General features: G+C 41.5%; 1 protein-coding gene across 1 annotated transcript in view; it reads left to right on the top strand.

Annotated features, from left to right (window-relative positions):
* The first annotated feature begins 467 nt into the window (after window positions 1-467).
* LOC147035371 (uncharacterized) overlaps window positions 468-17518 on the top strand; it is a 73097-nt gene continuing 56046 nt past the window's right edge. The window contains exon 1 of the mRNA XM_085897145.1: window positions 468-1424. Coding sequence (XP_085753271.1) covers window positions 1271-1424 — 154 coding nt within the window. The 5' untranslated portion in view covers window positions 468-1270. The remainder of the gene's footprint in view (window positions 1425-17518) is intronic.

The following is a 17518-nucleotide window of genomic DNA, read 5'->3' as shown; positions in this document are numbered from 1 at the left end:
ACAACTTACCAGGAGGCGTATGAGGTGCAGGGGGTTCAACAACTTACCAGGAGGCGTATGAGGTGCGGGGAGTTCAACAACTTACCAAGAGGTGTATGAGGTGCAGGGGGTTCAACAACTTACCAGGAGGCGTATGAGGTGCAGGGGGTTCAACAACTTACCAGGAGGCGTATGAGGTGCAGGGGGTTCAACAACTTACCAGGAGGCGTATGAGGTGCAGGGGGTTCAACAACTTACCAGGAGGCGTATGAGGTGCAGGGGGTTCAACAACTTACCAGGAGGCGTATGAGGTGCAGGGGGTTCAACAACTTACCAGGAGGCATATGAGGTGCAGGGGGTTCAACAACTTACCAGGAGGCGTATGAGGTGCAGGGGGTTCAACAACTTACCAGGAGGCGTATGAGGTGCAGGGGGTTCAACAACTTACCAGGAGGCGTATGAGGTGCAGGGGTTCAACAACTTACCAGGAGGCGTATGAGGTGCAGGGGTTCAACAACTTACCAGGAGGCGTATGAGGTGCAGGGGGTTCAACAACTTACCAGGAGGCGTATGAGGTGCAGGGGGTTCAACAACTTACCAGGAGGCGTATGAGGTGCAGGGGGTTCAACAACTTACCAGGAGGCATATGAGGTGCAGGGGGTTCATCAACTTACCGGGAGGCGTATGAGGTGCAGGGGGTTCAACAACTTACCAGGAGGAGTATGAGGTGCAGGGGGTTCAACAACTTACCAGGAGGCATATGAGGTGCAGGGGGTTCAACAACTTACCAGGAGGCGTATGAGGTGCAGGGGGTTCAACAACTTACCAGGAGGCGTATGAGGTGCAGGGGGTTCAACAACTTACCAGGAGGCGTATGAGGTGCAGGGGGTTCAACAACTTACCAGGAGGCGTATGAGGTGCAGGGGGTTCAACAACTTACCAGGAGGAGTATGAGGTGCAGGGGGTTCAACAACTTACCAGGAGGCATATGAGGTGTGGGGAGTTCAACAACTTACCAGGAGGCATATGAGGTGCGGGAGTTCAACAGATTACGAGGAGGCGTATGAGGTGTGGGGAGTTCAACAACTTACCAGGAGGCGTATGAGGTGCAGGGGGTTCAACAAGTTACCAGGAGGCGTATGAGGTGCAGAGGGTTCAACAACTTACCAGGAGGGGTATGAGGTGCGGGGAGTTCAACAACTTACCAGGAGGCGTATGAGGTGAGGGGGTTTGTGGTGTAAGGGGGTACGGTGGACATTACAACCGAGGTGTCTCCTGCCGGAGCTGGGTGATGGGGCAGCAGCCGGGAAAGCCTTGCGGTATCGGAGATTCCCAACGACGACCCAGTCTGCCCTTCATCAAGGCTTGCCGTGGAGGACATGCAGCAACAGGAGCAGTTGCAGGGACAAGGCAGACTCTAACGGAGCAAGGCCAAACAGATGCTGGTAAGTGGTGCTGGAAGATTGAGACGATGTTTGTGTTTTTGTCTATACTGTCCAGGTGGACTGTCCGTGGATAGCCGTGAAGCGTCGTCCTGATGTCAAACACCATTTTTCAAGATGACCTTGCATGAGGGTCCACACAATGTTTTTCTGCATTTTTGTGATCACCAGATCATCTGAATGAATATTCCGATTGATGCCACTCTGGCACCCTTGAGCATTTTGCTTGATATCTCCATAAGTAAGCATCCAAACAGCCTGGTTGAGGTGTCCAAACCCATGTTTTTAGAGCCACTGGTCATGATAAACCCACTTACAAATTGATAACATTGAAATTTAGCTCATTAATATGCAAATTAGCAGTCACCATTATAGAAAATGTAGATAAATAGACATATAGACAGAAAAAAAAACTTCAATCTTTGTGAATATCGATCACTTTATTATTCATACAGATTCAACAATTCAACAGTATGCAATGAAAGCAGCTAACAACATGAACAAAAGAAGACATTACTGTGTAAATCAAATGTTCATATATATAACAGGTTTGTAAACCTTATGAAGGCTACTTCAGTGGTTGATGTCTCATTCAGTGTCAGAGTCATCATCGAGGGCAAATGCAGCAGCTGTCTTGGTGCGCTCATTCCTGCAGTCAGTATCTCCATGACACATACAGAAAACTGTGCATGGTAACTTGGCTGCTGTGCAGCGGCATTGAGCTGTGTCGCATTGCTTGGCGGAGGAACATCCACATCGTATTAGCTCCAAGATCTCTGGTGGTGCAAGAGCGGCGTTGGGCAGCAGCATAATTGGAAGTAATGATCTTGATTCCTCATCACGTTTCCATCCGTACTGACTGGGATCCAGAGGTGGTGGCTGCAGGTCAGCAGTTGATTTCCACATTGCTGTCTGGATATGAGTGCGTTGCACGTTTTGTTCAAAGGACTCTGTAGTTGGCGGCAGAGCCTTGAGGTCTGGTGCTTTGATGGCATTTGGTTTCACCATCTTCATAGACCACACCTCTTTGCGAACATCAGACGTGCTGCTTCTCTCCTTGCTACCATAGCAAACAACCATGAACACAGTGGCTTCGGCGATCGTCAATAGATGCATCTACATTACCAAGTTTTTGAAGTGAATGGCCTGCTGCGAGTGTCTTCTTGCCAGTCAGTTTACCTCTACCATACATCTGGGCAGCGGTGTCGCAAGCTGTCAGTACGTGTAAAGCTCGTAGGTCTTGCGCCATCCTGTCATGTTTTCTGGCAGTGAGTGGCCCCAATGTCGATCAACAATCGGCCAGTACATGTTGCTTCCATTGTAATGCAGCATTGCAGATGAAGTTCTGCGAAGTGATACACAATCAAGATGAACACATCAGTATCATCACAGATGACTGTGATACATTTTGCACCATCTTCGGCAACTTTAGCCACTTGCTGAATCATGATGACATCTGCCTCCTCATGTGTCGTCTTCAAATCAGTGCGACACCTTTGGGCTCTGTGGTGTATTTCCACTGGGGTAGACTCCTGTCCCCTAATGACGAGCCTGTGTTGGCTCTGCTTTCTCTGTTGACTAACGTCAATCAAATTCTGGAAAATCAGTTCTATCAGCTGAACTTTGTTCTCAGTTACTGACAGAACCACCAGCTGTGGAAGCAGTGGAGTCTGGCGGTTCAACCTGTGGCACCTGCTAGCTTGCTGCCCAGCTCTTGCTTATCTTGTTCCACTCTTGATGCTGAAATCATGATATCTGTCAAATACCAGATATATATATCTGATTTGTCCACCTTTGCCATGATGTAGCTCGTGAAGTTGTCAACAAAGTCTTGCACAATTCCCCTGTTAGGCCAATGAATAACCCAGAGGATTGCACAACCATATAAGATGGTGACTTCAGGTTGTGGACCCAGTCTTGTTGAGATTTCCACTTGGAGATTCTTTTTCAATGTCGACTTGGTCTTTGCTATTCTCATCTCCCCCTTTTCATCGAACATTGATGTTGGCACAGGTGCAAGCTCGTACTCGAAGACATCACATAGTTTGCTGTTTCGACTTTGTTGGAGTCCCATGACCCTGGAGTAGATGAGATTAGATCACAAACCTCAGTAGATCCCACACGCATGACTTTCCATGTCACTGCCATAGTTATGACTTGTTTAGATAAGGGAGCGTTGAATCCTGCTGGCCAGCTTTCTTCATACGAATGCATCTGTGCTCTGCCAATGTCAACTGCACTTGGCGAGTTCACCTTCTCTGGTCCAATTCTGCCAGTTACAATGTTGACAACTCTGTCTGCATGTTCGTTTGGGTCAAGTGGGTCGATACAGGACTCTAGTTTTCTCCTTATCTTTTCTCGATCCTCTGCATCAGATCGTGTGCGTGACGGCTTCTCTTCCTTGTGAATGGTCACCTCTGTGACTATGTGCCCCTCAGACATATCTGTGAGATTGTGGACTATCTGACTAAACGTGTGCATACTATAGGCCCACTTCTTCAGTGTAGAAGGCTTCAGTGTAATGCCAACGAATCCATGTATGCCATGACCGTAGCACATGAACGTGGACTCGATGTACATATCCGACCATATGCCGTTCCATAGGCCCTTCTTGTGCCGCATCACGTGATTTCCTTTTAAGAACATTTCCAGAACATCTCCATGAAGCCTTTCCATTGATCGAAGGTAGTAGAGCCCATATCTAGCATTGTTGTGATGTCCAGCCACAAAGAAGTAGAGGAGCATCTCCTTCATAGCCCAAAGATGCAATGGCCAGTCTCCTTCATGCTCAGCATGAACAAACATTATCATGATGAATACAGGTTTCACAAGGTTCTCTACCCATAGTTGTGTAGTCATGAACTTTGTTGCTTTGGTTTCAAGAGTGTACATTAAGTCTTCATGACTTTCTGCCTGAGCCACGCTGGAACAAAGGACCTCCTCAGTCACCAATCACAGGGCCCTGAAGTTTTGGGGAAACTTTTTTCCACCAAGCATATGAGCAACACCTCCAAAGACAGATTTCATCACGTCTTCCAGCCCACTTTCAGCCATAAAGTTCCCCACACAACCGATGAAACTCATAAGTGTGTGCATGCCGCCCAGCCTTGGTATGAACTGGGTAAATCGCTCAGGATAAACCCATTTAACATTAACGGCCAATCGATACAGCTGTTGGTTGTTTGTGTGGATGGTTACGGTTTGTCCACACTCTGTGGTCAAGCGCTTTCCCTCCTCCATTGCTGTAAACATTGTGTCCGGATCAGCTGGATCCATATCGATGAGTGCTGTATAAATGGCCCTCGTTGCAGGTTGGCTGGATCGTCCTTGCTCTCTGCAGAGCTTCGTTTAAAGCCACCAAACTCTGGTGTGTTCTGATCAGAAGTGATTTGCTTCAGAAAGGAGAAATCCATATCTTGAACTCTCCGAAGTCGTATAGTTTGATGAGCCAATACGCGGAGAAGTAACACAACATGTGTGGCTTCTTCAACTGGCATTGCTGGTTTCTCAGGTCCCTTGTACCTTTGAACCGAAATGTATTCTGTCATAGGTGTCTTCATTTAATCACGGGTCACTCGTCTGATGATGGCTTCATCTTCAGATGTGGAAGATATCTCCTGATCTTTTATGGTAAGTAGTACTGCAAGAGAATGTGTTGAAATGAGTCTATTCTTGGATGAGATATTTGTGTCGAAGTTGTCATCAACAACCTGAACGAGGCCACATTCAGCATTGGCGGTTCCCCTAATCCCGGAGTGAACAGTTGCAGCCTTTGCTGCTGATCCTTTGAAACGCTGAAACTCATCATTGGAACAGGTCACACGATAGTTGTACAACTGCTCGATGAGACTTTTACGACTGACTAGAACTCCAAGTGCTATTTGGAGTGTCGTCGGTCGATTGGTGATCATATTCGTTATGATGTTTCCTATCAGAGCTCCTGGAAGTGTGCAGTCCAGTTTAGCTGATATTGTGGAGAGTAGCAATTGAAGGGTTGAACTCACTGCTTCATGAGCAATATCTATATTAATTCTCGTCTGATAGGAACTGGGGACAGACGACAACTGCTTAGATTCCTGTGCAACCTTCTTGGCAATTCATTCCATGGAAACATCAATGGCGTCATCTTCATGTGATGCTACTAAGTTGATTGTAGTAGACGCTCTGCTGCGAAACAAGATTAAACTAGCGACGCCTTCACCAGACAGAACCAGAAGCTCAGAGCCAAGTATATCCAACAATTTGGATAACAGGGTTCGTCGAGAGTATTGCTCTCCTCCATGATCCTTGTACATATTGTAGACTTCTACTTAATTCCAGATGCGCAACATGTCGTTTTTCATCGACAGGATGGTAGAACTGACAGCTGGCTCAATGTCCTGAGTTTCTCTGCCACTGTGTGCTGCTGCTGCAACAGAACGGGGTGCCATGAAGGACTTTCTGCAGTCATCGTGATATCTCGCATCAGCAGCATGAAGACCGCTGATTGCACCCATTAATCGTATCTTGACCTGGCGTCCTTCTTCATCCTGGCTGGAATCGATAACATATAGAATAGTTTGTTTGAAAGTTGTCCGATCAATACGATCTGCAGTCCTACAAAGGAGAACTCGCCACCAACTATGAGGATTCTTCTTATCAAAGTCCATGATGCACTTTTCTCCACAAAAAATGCAATGTTCTTTAAAGTCAAATACTGTCGTCTTTGAACAGCGGCTTCTTTTGCCTGTTAAAGCATCTTCCAAACGGACATTACTCATTCGTTTCAAGTGTCTTTCTATGTGTGAGCGTGATGTGTACGTTGACATACAGTCTCCATGGCATTTGAGCTCGATAGATTCGTCTGCCTGTAATCTCTGTTCAAGCTCTTCATGTGTACCATCTTGTCTTGCTTTGCTTGACCGGATGATACCTCGCACTCTGTCTGGACCAACTGTTACCAGAGGTTTTCCAGCTTTAGTTGCATCGCAGGGACTGAAGAAACAGTCTCCCATGGTGATGGAGCCTCAACCTGTAACAATAGAGGAAATTATAAACATCAGTAAACATTTAATTTCTTTGTTCGTATTTAAAAAAATTCTCAGGAAACAGGTTCCACCCTGTGTACTTTTAAAAATCAATAAAAAACACAGTTGCTTTCAGACAGATCATGTTAAATAATAATAAAAAAACTTGCTTGCAAATAATATCGATCATTCTACTGTATCAGAAGACATTACTCTTACTTAAAACTCAGTTCTCCATATTTCTTTCATTACATTACAAGCCTCACTCAACTTACTTGATCAGAAACAGTTAATGCTGTTGATCTTCTGAGGTCAGCCATTTCTTCACAACTGTACTGGGGATAAACGGCTCTGCACAAGTTATTTTCAAACAGTTTTGTTGTTGTATAACTGTACTGCAAAAACGCCGATCGGCGCGGACAAATTCAGGGGGTAGGGTTATGCTAATTTGCATATTAATGAGCTAAATTTCAATGTTGTCAAATTGTAAGTGGGTTTATCATGACCAGTGACCCTAAAAACATGGGTTTGGACACCTCAAACAGGCTGTTTGGATGCTTACTTCTGGAGATATGAAGAAAATTGTTATTTTGATAATGATGGCTGCTAATTTGCATATTAATGAGCTAAATTTAAATGTTATTAAATTTTAAGTTTGTTTATCATGACCAGTGACCCAAAAAACATGGGTGTAGACACCTCAACCAGGCTATTTGGATGCTTACTTTTGGAGATATTAAGAAAAATAGTAATTTTGACAATGGCCACCACTAATTTGCATATTAATGGGTTTCTACAAAAATGCTCAAGGGTGCCAGAGTGGCATCAATGGGAATATTCATTCAGATGGTCTGGTGATCACAAAAATGCAGAAAACATTGTGCGGACCCTAATGCACGCTTTTCTGGCCAACACTTGGACTCGTGTGATTCTGTGCAAGTTGGATATCATCTCACTCTCCATGAGGCAAGTTTTTGTGACTTGTGTGATGAAACTGCAGGGCTACAACAAAATACATATGAATATAAATATATATAAAACTTCCAACAAAAAACCGATGAAACTGCAGGGCATGAATTTTGATACGACGACCAATCTGAATGTTAAATGCAAAGATGGAAAGTTTTAAATAAGGCGATGTAATTACAGGAGTCTTGAGGTTGCACACGTCCTCATGGCCTGGACAGCTGAAAAACCATGCAGTTCTGATTTTGCATTCTTCCATTCCCCTCCAGTTCCTGCTGAGATTTGTAGTCTGTAATTATCCTGTCCCCCTGAGCAGTGATTGAGCAGGGTTGTGTGTGTGCGTTCCATAACCTCTTCCTTTTTTTTCTTTTTTTTTTAATCATTTGAGCTTTTGTCAACAAAGCTTTATAATTAGAATATGGAGAAGACAGATTAATAAATTGGTTAAAATGTCAGCATCACATAAAATGTCAATTTTCTTCCAATTGACCTGACATTTTAATTATCATTTGAGACTGTCCTAAAATTTTCAACAAATCTTTATCATGAGAATATGGAAAAGACTTAAGAATTTGGTTAAAAGGTTAACGGTCAGCATCACATAAAATTTCAATTTTCATCCAATTGACCTGAAATTGTAATCATCATTTGGGCTTTTGTAAGCTGTAACTTTTTTTTTTTAAACCATTTGAACTTTTATCAAATTTTGAACAAAGCTTTATTATGAGAATATGGAGAAGACAAATTAATAATTTGGTCAACAGGTCAAAGGTCAGCACCACATACAATTGTCCCAATTGACCTGAAATTTTAATTTTCATTTGAGACTGTCGTCAAATTTTCAACAAATCTTTATTATGAGAATATGGAGAAGACAAGAATTTGGTTAAAAGGTCAACAGTTAGCAACACATAAAATGTCAATTTTCATCCAATTGACCTGAAATTTTAATCATCATTTGGGCTTTTGTAAGCTGTAACTTTTTTTTTTTTTTCACCATTTGAACTTTTATCAAATTTTGAACAAAGCTTTATTATGAGAATATGCAGAAGACAAATTAATAATTTGGTCAACAGGTCAAAGGTCAGCACCACATAAAATTGTCCCAATTTTCATCCAATTGACCTGAAATTTTAATTGTCATTTGAGATTTTGTCGCCAAATTTTCAACAAGCCTTTATTATGAGAATATGGAGAAGACTTAAGAATTTGGTTAAAAGGTCAAAGGTCAGCATCACATAAAATGTCAATTTTCATCCAATTGACCTGAAATTTTAATTTAAATTTGGCTTTTGTAGACCGTAACGTTCTTTTTTTAACCATTTGAGCTTTTATCAAATTTTGAACGAAGCTTTATTATGAGAATATGGAGAAGACAAATAAATAATTTGGTCAAAAGGTCAAAGGTCAACATCACACAAAGTCACCTTTTTTCACCCAGTTGACCTGAAAGTTTAATTATTATTTAAGCTTTTTGTGTAAAATCTTCAGCAAACCTTTATTATGAGAATATGGAGAAGCCAAAATAATTTGGTCAAAAGGTCTAAGGTACCGTTTAGCAGACGGAAAAAGAAGCCCGAATACAAAGTGGACGGGCTTTGCATTTTCAGATGCTTTTTACTTATTTATTTTATTCCAAAACTGCAGAAATAACTGATAATGAAAAACAAGCCGGTAAGCGGACATGGGGAGTCGATCAAGTCGAATTTAGTCGTTTTTCAGCCGTTACTAGCCAACAAAAGTGTTCATAGCAACGGTTCTTTCTCACACATAACTAGGACATGCCATGAACCTACCATACCAGTTTCATGTATATCTGACTCATAGTCTCTGAGATATAACGAACTTCGTTTTTTTTATTGTTTTCGACCAGGGTTCATTCAAAGTCTATCTTCTCTGAAAGTTTTCATAGGATCCGGCTGGAAATTTTTGACAATATGGCTGAATGTACTTCCCACAGCCGCTCGTGGGCCGATTTTTGATTTTCTAAATTTTTTTTTTAAAGATTTTTTTTTGAAAATTTCAAAGGTCCGTTGCTAGGTAACGGATGGGTCCATAACAACGGTTCTCATTTGCACACAACTAGGTCATGGTATGAACTTACCAACCAAATTTCATCGAAATCGCCATTGTATTAACGGATCACTGGACCGAACAGACAGACATACATACATACGGAAATACTGATAATAAGGGTAGACCAGATCGACTACCCAATAATTACGAATTTGAAGTGGCGTTGTGGTGCTGAATCAGTGCATGCATCTGGCATGCTAAAATTTGTGCAAACTGCCTGTGACTCCGTACAGGAGCAAACTTAAGTTGGTAGTTTTAAGGCACTCTTTTTGGGCTTGCAGGATACCCTAGCCTTCAGGTATGCACACTCGCATGTGAGCGGTCTCACTTGAATTCGGATCTCGACCTTCCTATAAACCGTTATTGTTGAAGAAGAAAAACATGCAGTGCACCCATTCTTCGATCAGACGGAGTCATTATCCATCTAGAGTTGACCCAGAGATGTAGAGGTATGAGTGTTGGAATGTCCAGAAAGTTTCATAGAACTTGAAATTATTTATTTATTTTGTTTGCTTACTGTGAAGAGCAAAAGAAAAACTGTCATCCTTGTGCTTCGCACCCAGGGCGAGGAGGCATCAATGTGCATGCCGTCCCTCAGATGGACATTAAACTTTGCGTCCTGTCTGCAAGCATTAGTTGGTGGACGTTAAAGATCCCACGGTATCCTTCACGAAGAGTAGGCAAGTTATCGCCAGCACCCTGGCAAAATTCCAAATTCCAACTCTCACCTACAGGGGGCACTGCATCAGTGGCACAGCTGTGCCCCAACAAATGATGCTACCTGCAGATACATGCTGCATAAGTAAAACGAAGGCACTCCCATTGCTTGCTATTCCACATTTGGATCCCCCCTGCTGTCTTTTTGAACAGATAGTTTCATATTGCAAGATAAGTTATTGTGTTGTAATTGATTTCACCAATTGAAAGGTTATTGTTGAAGAAAAACGTATGTGCCCATTCTTCTATCAGTTGGAGTAATTGTGCGTCGAGTTTCCCCAGGAAGGTGCAGGTATCGATGTTGTCATGTATAAAAAGTTTCCATTAAACTTAACATTGTAGACATTTATGTATGGATGAATGTGGTTGTTTTTAACTCTGTGGTGTGTTAATTGGACAGAATATCTTGCTGTGGGAGATGGGGGTTTTGCAGTGTGTTAATGTTCAGGCAAATAACTTTTTCATCATTTGAGCTTTTGTCGTCAAATTTTCAACAACCCTTTGATATGAGAATATGGAGAACGTGAATTAATAATTGGGTCAAATATCAAAGGGCAAAGCCAAGGTAAGTACAAGTAGGACTTTTTAGGCCTTCCTCCACACACTGTGAGATGGCCTGGTTTTGTCATCGCTTCCGTGTTTCTTTTTTTTGTCTGATTGCATTTTGAGATACTTTCTCATTAACCATTTCGTCTTTTGTCATCGATTTTTAAACAAACCTTTATTATGGAGAACACTCATACATACGTACATACAGTTCCCATAGAATGTCCACACCCCCCTTTCAAAATTTTCACCTTTTGTTGCCTTCTCGCCTATAATTAAATTGCAGTACATCACACTTTTTCCATCTTTATTTACACATTGTGTAACCCACAACCTCCAAGTGAAAGACATATTCTACAAATTTCAAAAAAAAAATTAAAAATATAAAATGTTGATTGGATAATCCCCCTCCGACACCCTACCCCCCTCCCCCGAGTTAATATTTGGTACAAGCTGTGAGTCTGTTGGGATAGGTCTCCAGCAACGTTGCACGTACCTTGATTGGGTAATATTTTCCCATTCTTCTGGAGAAAACTGTTCAAGCTTAGTCGAGTTGCATGAGGAGTGCTGACAGACAGCAATCTTCAAGTCATTCGGCAGATTATCGATTGGATTTAGGTCAGTTTGTTCCTTAGCCACTCCAGTATAGCTTTGGCTGTGTGCTTTGGATCGTTGTGATGCTGAAAGGGGATCTTCTGTCCCAATTTCAGCTTTCTTACAGAGGTCAGCATGTTTTCATCTAGGATTTTTCTGTATTTTGCTCCATCCAGTTCCTCTTCTATCCTGACAAGTGCCCCAGTCCCTGCTGATGATATAAAAAATCCCCATAACATCATGCTGCCACCACCATGCTTCACAATAGGGGTGGTATTCTTTGATGTGCTGTGTTTTGTTTGTGCCAAGCTTAACGTTTTGCATTTAGACCAAAAAGTACCAACTTGGTTTCATCAGACCAAAAAAGTTTTTGCCACATGGCTTCAGAATCTCTGGAGTGGGTTTCTGCATCCCTCAAACAGGATTCAAGTTGGACTTTTTTGAGTAATAGCTTCCTTCTTGCCACCCCACCGTACAGGCCAGACTTGTGGAGTGCTTTGGATATTGTTGTCGCATGTACACAGTGTCCAGTCTTTGCCATAAAAGCATGTAGCTCTTTCAAAGTTGCCATTGGCCTCTTGGTGGCCTCAATGATCAGTCTCTGCCTTGTCTGGTCAACCAGTCTGGAGGGAAGGCCTGATCTCTGCAGGGTCTCGGTTGTACCGTATGCCTTCCACTTCTTAATGATTGCCTTGACTGTGCTCCAAGGGATATTCAAGGCCTTTGAAATATTTTCATACCCATCCCCTGATCTGTGCCTTTCCACAACCTTATCCTGGAGGTCTTTGGAAAGATCCTTGGTGCTCAAGGTTGAGTCTTTGCTGTGAAATGCACAACCAAGCAGAGGAAACCTTCAGGAACCACTGATTTTATTCTGAAAAAATTCCAAATCACAACAATTTAACACACGCGTCGACCGAGAATTAACAGGGTCTATCTGACATTTCATTCAAATTTAGAAGAAGTCCATGTAGAAGGGCAACAGAGGAAACAAAGTAAAATTATTTTATGTAACCTTTATATGTACCTGTTATGTAGCACACGATATGAAAATAAAATGTTATGAGATAGCGGCAATTCCACTTTGAATTTTTGATTTCATTTTTCTCAAACTTTAAAAAAGTGTAGTTGGACCCTGTTAATTCTCGGTCGACGACAGGTGAAGGCCAATTAACTTGGTGTGTGATTTTGAAGGTGATTGGTTACACCTGAGCTCATTTGCAATGGCTATTATAAGGGATGTGGACACATCCAACCAAGATGTTCTAGTTTTGTATTTTTAATAAATTTTCTGAAACTTATGGAATTTTGTTTTTCATTTGGAAGTTGTGGGTTACGACATGTAAATAAAGGTGGGAAAAGTCTGATTTAATGCAATTGAAGTCCAGGCGACAAGGCAAAAAAGGTGAAAATTTTGAAAGGGGTGTAGACTTTCTATAGGCAGTGTGTGCGTGTGTGTGTGTGCGTGTTTGTGTGTGTGTGTGTGTGTGTGTGTGTGTGTGTGTGTGTGTGTGTGTGTGTGTGTGTGTGTGTGTGTTTTATGTGTATATATGTATGTATGTATATATATATATATATATATATATATATATATATATATATATATATATATATATATGTATGTATGTATATATATATATATATATATATAAATATAATATATAATATATATATTCTGTGCCTTTCCACAGTCTTGCAACACCAAACAACTCATGGGGTATATAGGGTGATAACGATGATGTAATCATAGAAGTGGTATTCCAGTTATAATTGGTTGGATTGAAATGCTTATTTGAAAATCTGAACCTTCATATATCTGATCTATGACTGAATCTTCTTCTTCTTATTATTTCGCTGCTCCCGTTAGGGGTCGCCACAGCGGATAATTCGCTATGATCCGCATAATGATTTGGCACAGGTTTTACGCCGGATGCCCTTCCTGACGCAACCCTGGTCACCTCTTACGACACAGGGATATGGTACACCTATTCTAACCGGGGCATACACCGGGCCAAGTACACTGGTACTCACTTCGCCGACCTTGGAAGGATGACAGGCTGAGTCAACCTCCCGGTGTGTATTAATTCAAGCAGCCAACGGGGCTTGAACTCAGGACCTTTTGGATCCCAAGCCGCTACCCTAACCACCATGCCAACACCAGGCTATTAAGTAACAATTAAGTAAGTAACTAGTAACAAAGCGGCTTGGGATCCAAAAGGTCCTGAGTTCAAGCCCCGTTGGCTGCTTGAATTAATACACACCAGGAGGTTGACTCAGCCTGTCATCCTTCCAAGGTCGGCGAAGTGAGTACCAGTGTACTGGGCCCGGTGTATGCCCCGGTTAGAATAGGTGTACCATATCCCTGTGTCGTAAGAGGCGACCAGGGTTGCGTCAGGAAGGGCATCCGGCGTAAAACCTGTGCCAAATCATTATGCGGATCATAGCGAATTATCCGCTGTGGCGACCCCTAACGGGAACAGCTGAAAGAAGAAGAAGAAGATGTACACACACTATTATCTTTTGTTAGCAGCTTGTGGCTGCTGTTTGCATCATTTATGGGAGCGTGACTGCCGCTGATGTCGTACCCCCCTGTTTATACAAATCTGGTACGCATTTTTCTGACCTCAGAAGGATGACAGGCTGAATCAACCCACCTGATGTCATTTCCTATCACGACTCGGGCTCAAACTCAAGACCCTTACAACTTAAGCCAGTCACCATAACCTTGAAGACAACACTAGGCTTTTGTCACACGCATTACCTCAACAGACACGATCTTCAAAACGCCACTACCAACACCAATCTAGCAAATTGCTTATGCCTTTATTTCAATTACATGCATGAAGGAACAACCATCTATATTTTTGTTCACGAAAAAATATTTTCACGAAAAAAATAATTGGATCATGAAAAAATATTTTCACGAAAAAAATAAGTGACCACTATATTCGTTATTGTTTTGTGTCTGTCTGTCTGTCTGTCCCGAGCATAGCTCCATGGGTTTTGATCCGATCCTGATAAAACTTTGGTGGGAGGTTTATATCATGATCTAGTTGTGTTATCCTGAAAATGGGCGTGGTGTGCCCATTATGGGCGGAGCCACGCCCAAAAAACATGTGTTTTTAGGGGGTAGCCGATTTCAATTTGCATCTTCTCTAAGGGGGTTTGTCGAATCTGACAGGGGTTTCGGTATTTGGTTAGCCAAATGGCACCTGCATAGCCCCACAGAGCTCGATTTTTTTTTTTTTTCATTTTCGTCACAAGGTCAAGGTCACAAGATCACGAACTTTGAAAATTGTGAATTTTGACGTAAAAAAATTTCTTCTCCGAGGGGTTTGTCGAATCTGGCAGGGGTATCGGTATTTGGTTAGCCCAATGGAACCTGCATAGCCCCACGGAGCTCAATTTTTCATTTTCGTCCGAAGGTCAAGGTCACAAGGTCACGAACTTAGAAAATTTCGAATTTTGACATAAAAATCATACGACCACCCAAACTTTGAGAGCTAGGATGACAATAGTTTTTATGCATAATCTTGAGGTCATTCCCCACCTAAAGTCTTGAAACCATTTTGCTCTATCTCGAACACCTTGCCCGTGGGCACCCCCTTCAAGTTTGTTTTTACGCTGATTTCATCAAAATATGGATATATAATCCGAGCAGTGCAAAATGCCATATAGCCTATATGACGTTATATTGTTCCTGGAATATTCCAGAGTAAGTTTTGCACCAAAGGTCACAATCATTGACCTTTGACCTTTGACCTTTAAAGTTCACAAAGGTCAAATTTTCAAAGTTGTGGGAATCAAACCGGGGTTTCGACCTTCTTCGACAAACTAACTCCATTTAGCTATAGCACGTATCCTGTTTCCTTATTTCAATGTCCACAACATTGTTTTGTGACCTTTAAAGGTTATGCAAAGGTCAAATTTTTATTTTTGTAGAACGAAACCGGGTTTTCGACATTTTGCAGCTCATAACCTGTCACTCGTACCACATCATGTTGATCATTTTTATACCTTGGTCAAACATTATCACATTGTCTCATCCTTGACTTCTGAAACAATCTACATCGTCAAATACCGCTCGTGAACCATCGTCGTCTTCAGAATTGTTCATACTATTCAGCCTTGAAAAATCATGCTAAAATCGAAATTACGTAAAAAAAAAACTTAAATTTATTAAATAATTGCTCATCCCTATATTTGGACAGTGTATAATGCCACATATCGCTGCTGAGGTCATCCCCCAAAAAATCATAAAAACAAGTAAAAACGAGAAAAACGGGGGAGCACTCGGGAGAGTGCAAAACCTCCGCTGCCAATACTGCTGGGTCACTCAAGTGAACCTTATATCTTATTCATTAAATATGATGTCAACAGTGCTGACAAAGTTATAGTTCTTTTCTCCAACATTTTTTTTTTTGGGCGGGGGGGGGGGTTGGAAATCACTTAAAACATGGAGAAATGCAAAAAAAGAAATCGAAATTTTGTTGAAAAAAAGTTGCAAAAATATTTTTTTCTCGAACAAATTTTTTTTTTTTGGGGGCGGGGGGTTGGAAATCACTTAAAACATGGAGAAATGCAAAAAAAGAAATCGAAATTTTGTTGAAAAAAAGTTGCAAAAATTTTTTTCTCGAACAATTTTTTTTTTTGGGGGGGGGTGGAAATCGCTTAAAACATGTAGAAATGCAAAAGAAGAAATCGAAATTTTGTTGGAAAAAAGTTGCAAATTTTTTTTTCTCAAACAATTTTTTTTTTTTTGGGGGGGGGTTGGAAATCACTTAAAACATGTAGAAATGCAAAAAAAATTTTTTTCTCCAACAATTTTTTGGGGGGGGGGTAACAATTTTTTTTTGGGGGGTTGGAAATCACTGAAATCGTGCAAAATGCAAAAAAAAAAAATTGGGGGGGTAAAAAAATTTTTTTTTTCTCGAACAATTTTTTTTGGGGGGGGGGCATGGAAATCACTGAAAACATGCAGAAATGCAAAAAAAGAATTTTTTTCTCTATATTTTGGGGTGGGGGGGGGTTGAAAATCACTGAAAATATGTAGAAATGCAAAAAAAAAATTTTTTTTTCTGCAACAATTTTCTTTTTGGGGTGGGGGGGGACCAAGTCCAAAATTTAATGGCATGATCCTTGGACCATACCGAACCCCCCCCCCCCCACCAGGTTTCGTCGAAATCCGTCGAGGAGTTTTTCATACTGTTCACAAACAAACAAACAAACAAACAAGCAGTCATAGACTGGAACTTACGAAATCGTCAACTTGACCTCTGACCTTGTCTTATAAAAGCTGTCTCGAGAGAAGGTAGCGACGCAACCCAGAAGTTTCTACGATGATTCTGCAGCAAACCATCAAAAATCGAATGTTTTGGATGTTTGACCTCACTGTGACCTTGACCTTTGACCGATTTTGACCAAAATCTAATCAGCGCTTGCCACCACCCTCCTGAAGCAGGTGGTGTAATTTGACATTGGTAGCTTCTTCCCTTCTCGAGTCATCATTTTTTGGATGTTTGACCTCACTGTGACCTTGACCTTTGACCGATTTTGACCAAAATCTAATCAGCACCAGCCATCACCCTCCTGAATCACATGGTGTAATTTGACATTGGTACTTTCTTCCGTTCTCGAGTTATCGTGCCCACAAACAAACAAAGAAGCAGTCATAGACTGGTACTTACGAAATCGTCAACTGACCTCTGACCTTGTCTAATAAAAGCATTAATCAGTCAGAAGCCCAAGGGGAGCTTGAATTCTGAATTCATTGTGGTCTACGATTTTACACTGTGGTTTGCAGATAATGAGTCCCAGACAAAAACTAGATTTCTTCTAAAAATTCCATTTTTTGTTGTTATTTTTAAAAAAGCGATTCAGTACCAGCAGGATATGCCAGATAATAGGTGTATTACTTTTCAGAAGAATCTGATAAAAGACTTATTATTTATGTGTGTGTGTATATATATATATATATATATATATATATATATATATATATATATATATATATATATATATATATATATATATATATATATATATATATATATATATATATATATATATATATATATTGTTGCGGATTCGCGCCCGCCGGCGTGCGGACGGCCACGTAACTCGAATCGCGGCACGTCGCCCACCGGACGGACAATCCAGTCGTGACCCTCTCGGACTAACGCCGGGAACCAG

The sequence above is a fragment of the Eptatretus burgeri genome, chromosome 1 (assembly GCF_056783735.1).
Source record: "Eptatretus burgeri isolate ZD-2024b chromosome 1, Ebu_testis_v1, whole genome shotgun sequence".
Classification (NCBI taxonomy): domain Eukaryota; kingdom Metazoa; phylum Chordata; class Myxini; order Myxiniformes; family Myxinidae; genus Eptatretus; species Eptatretus burgeri.
Note: the sequence above shows the minus strand (reverse complement) of the source record. Positions and strands in the feature narration are given on the sequence as shown.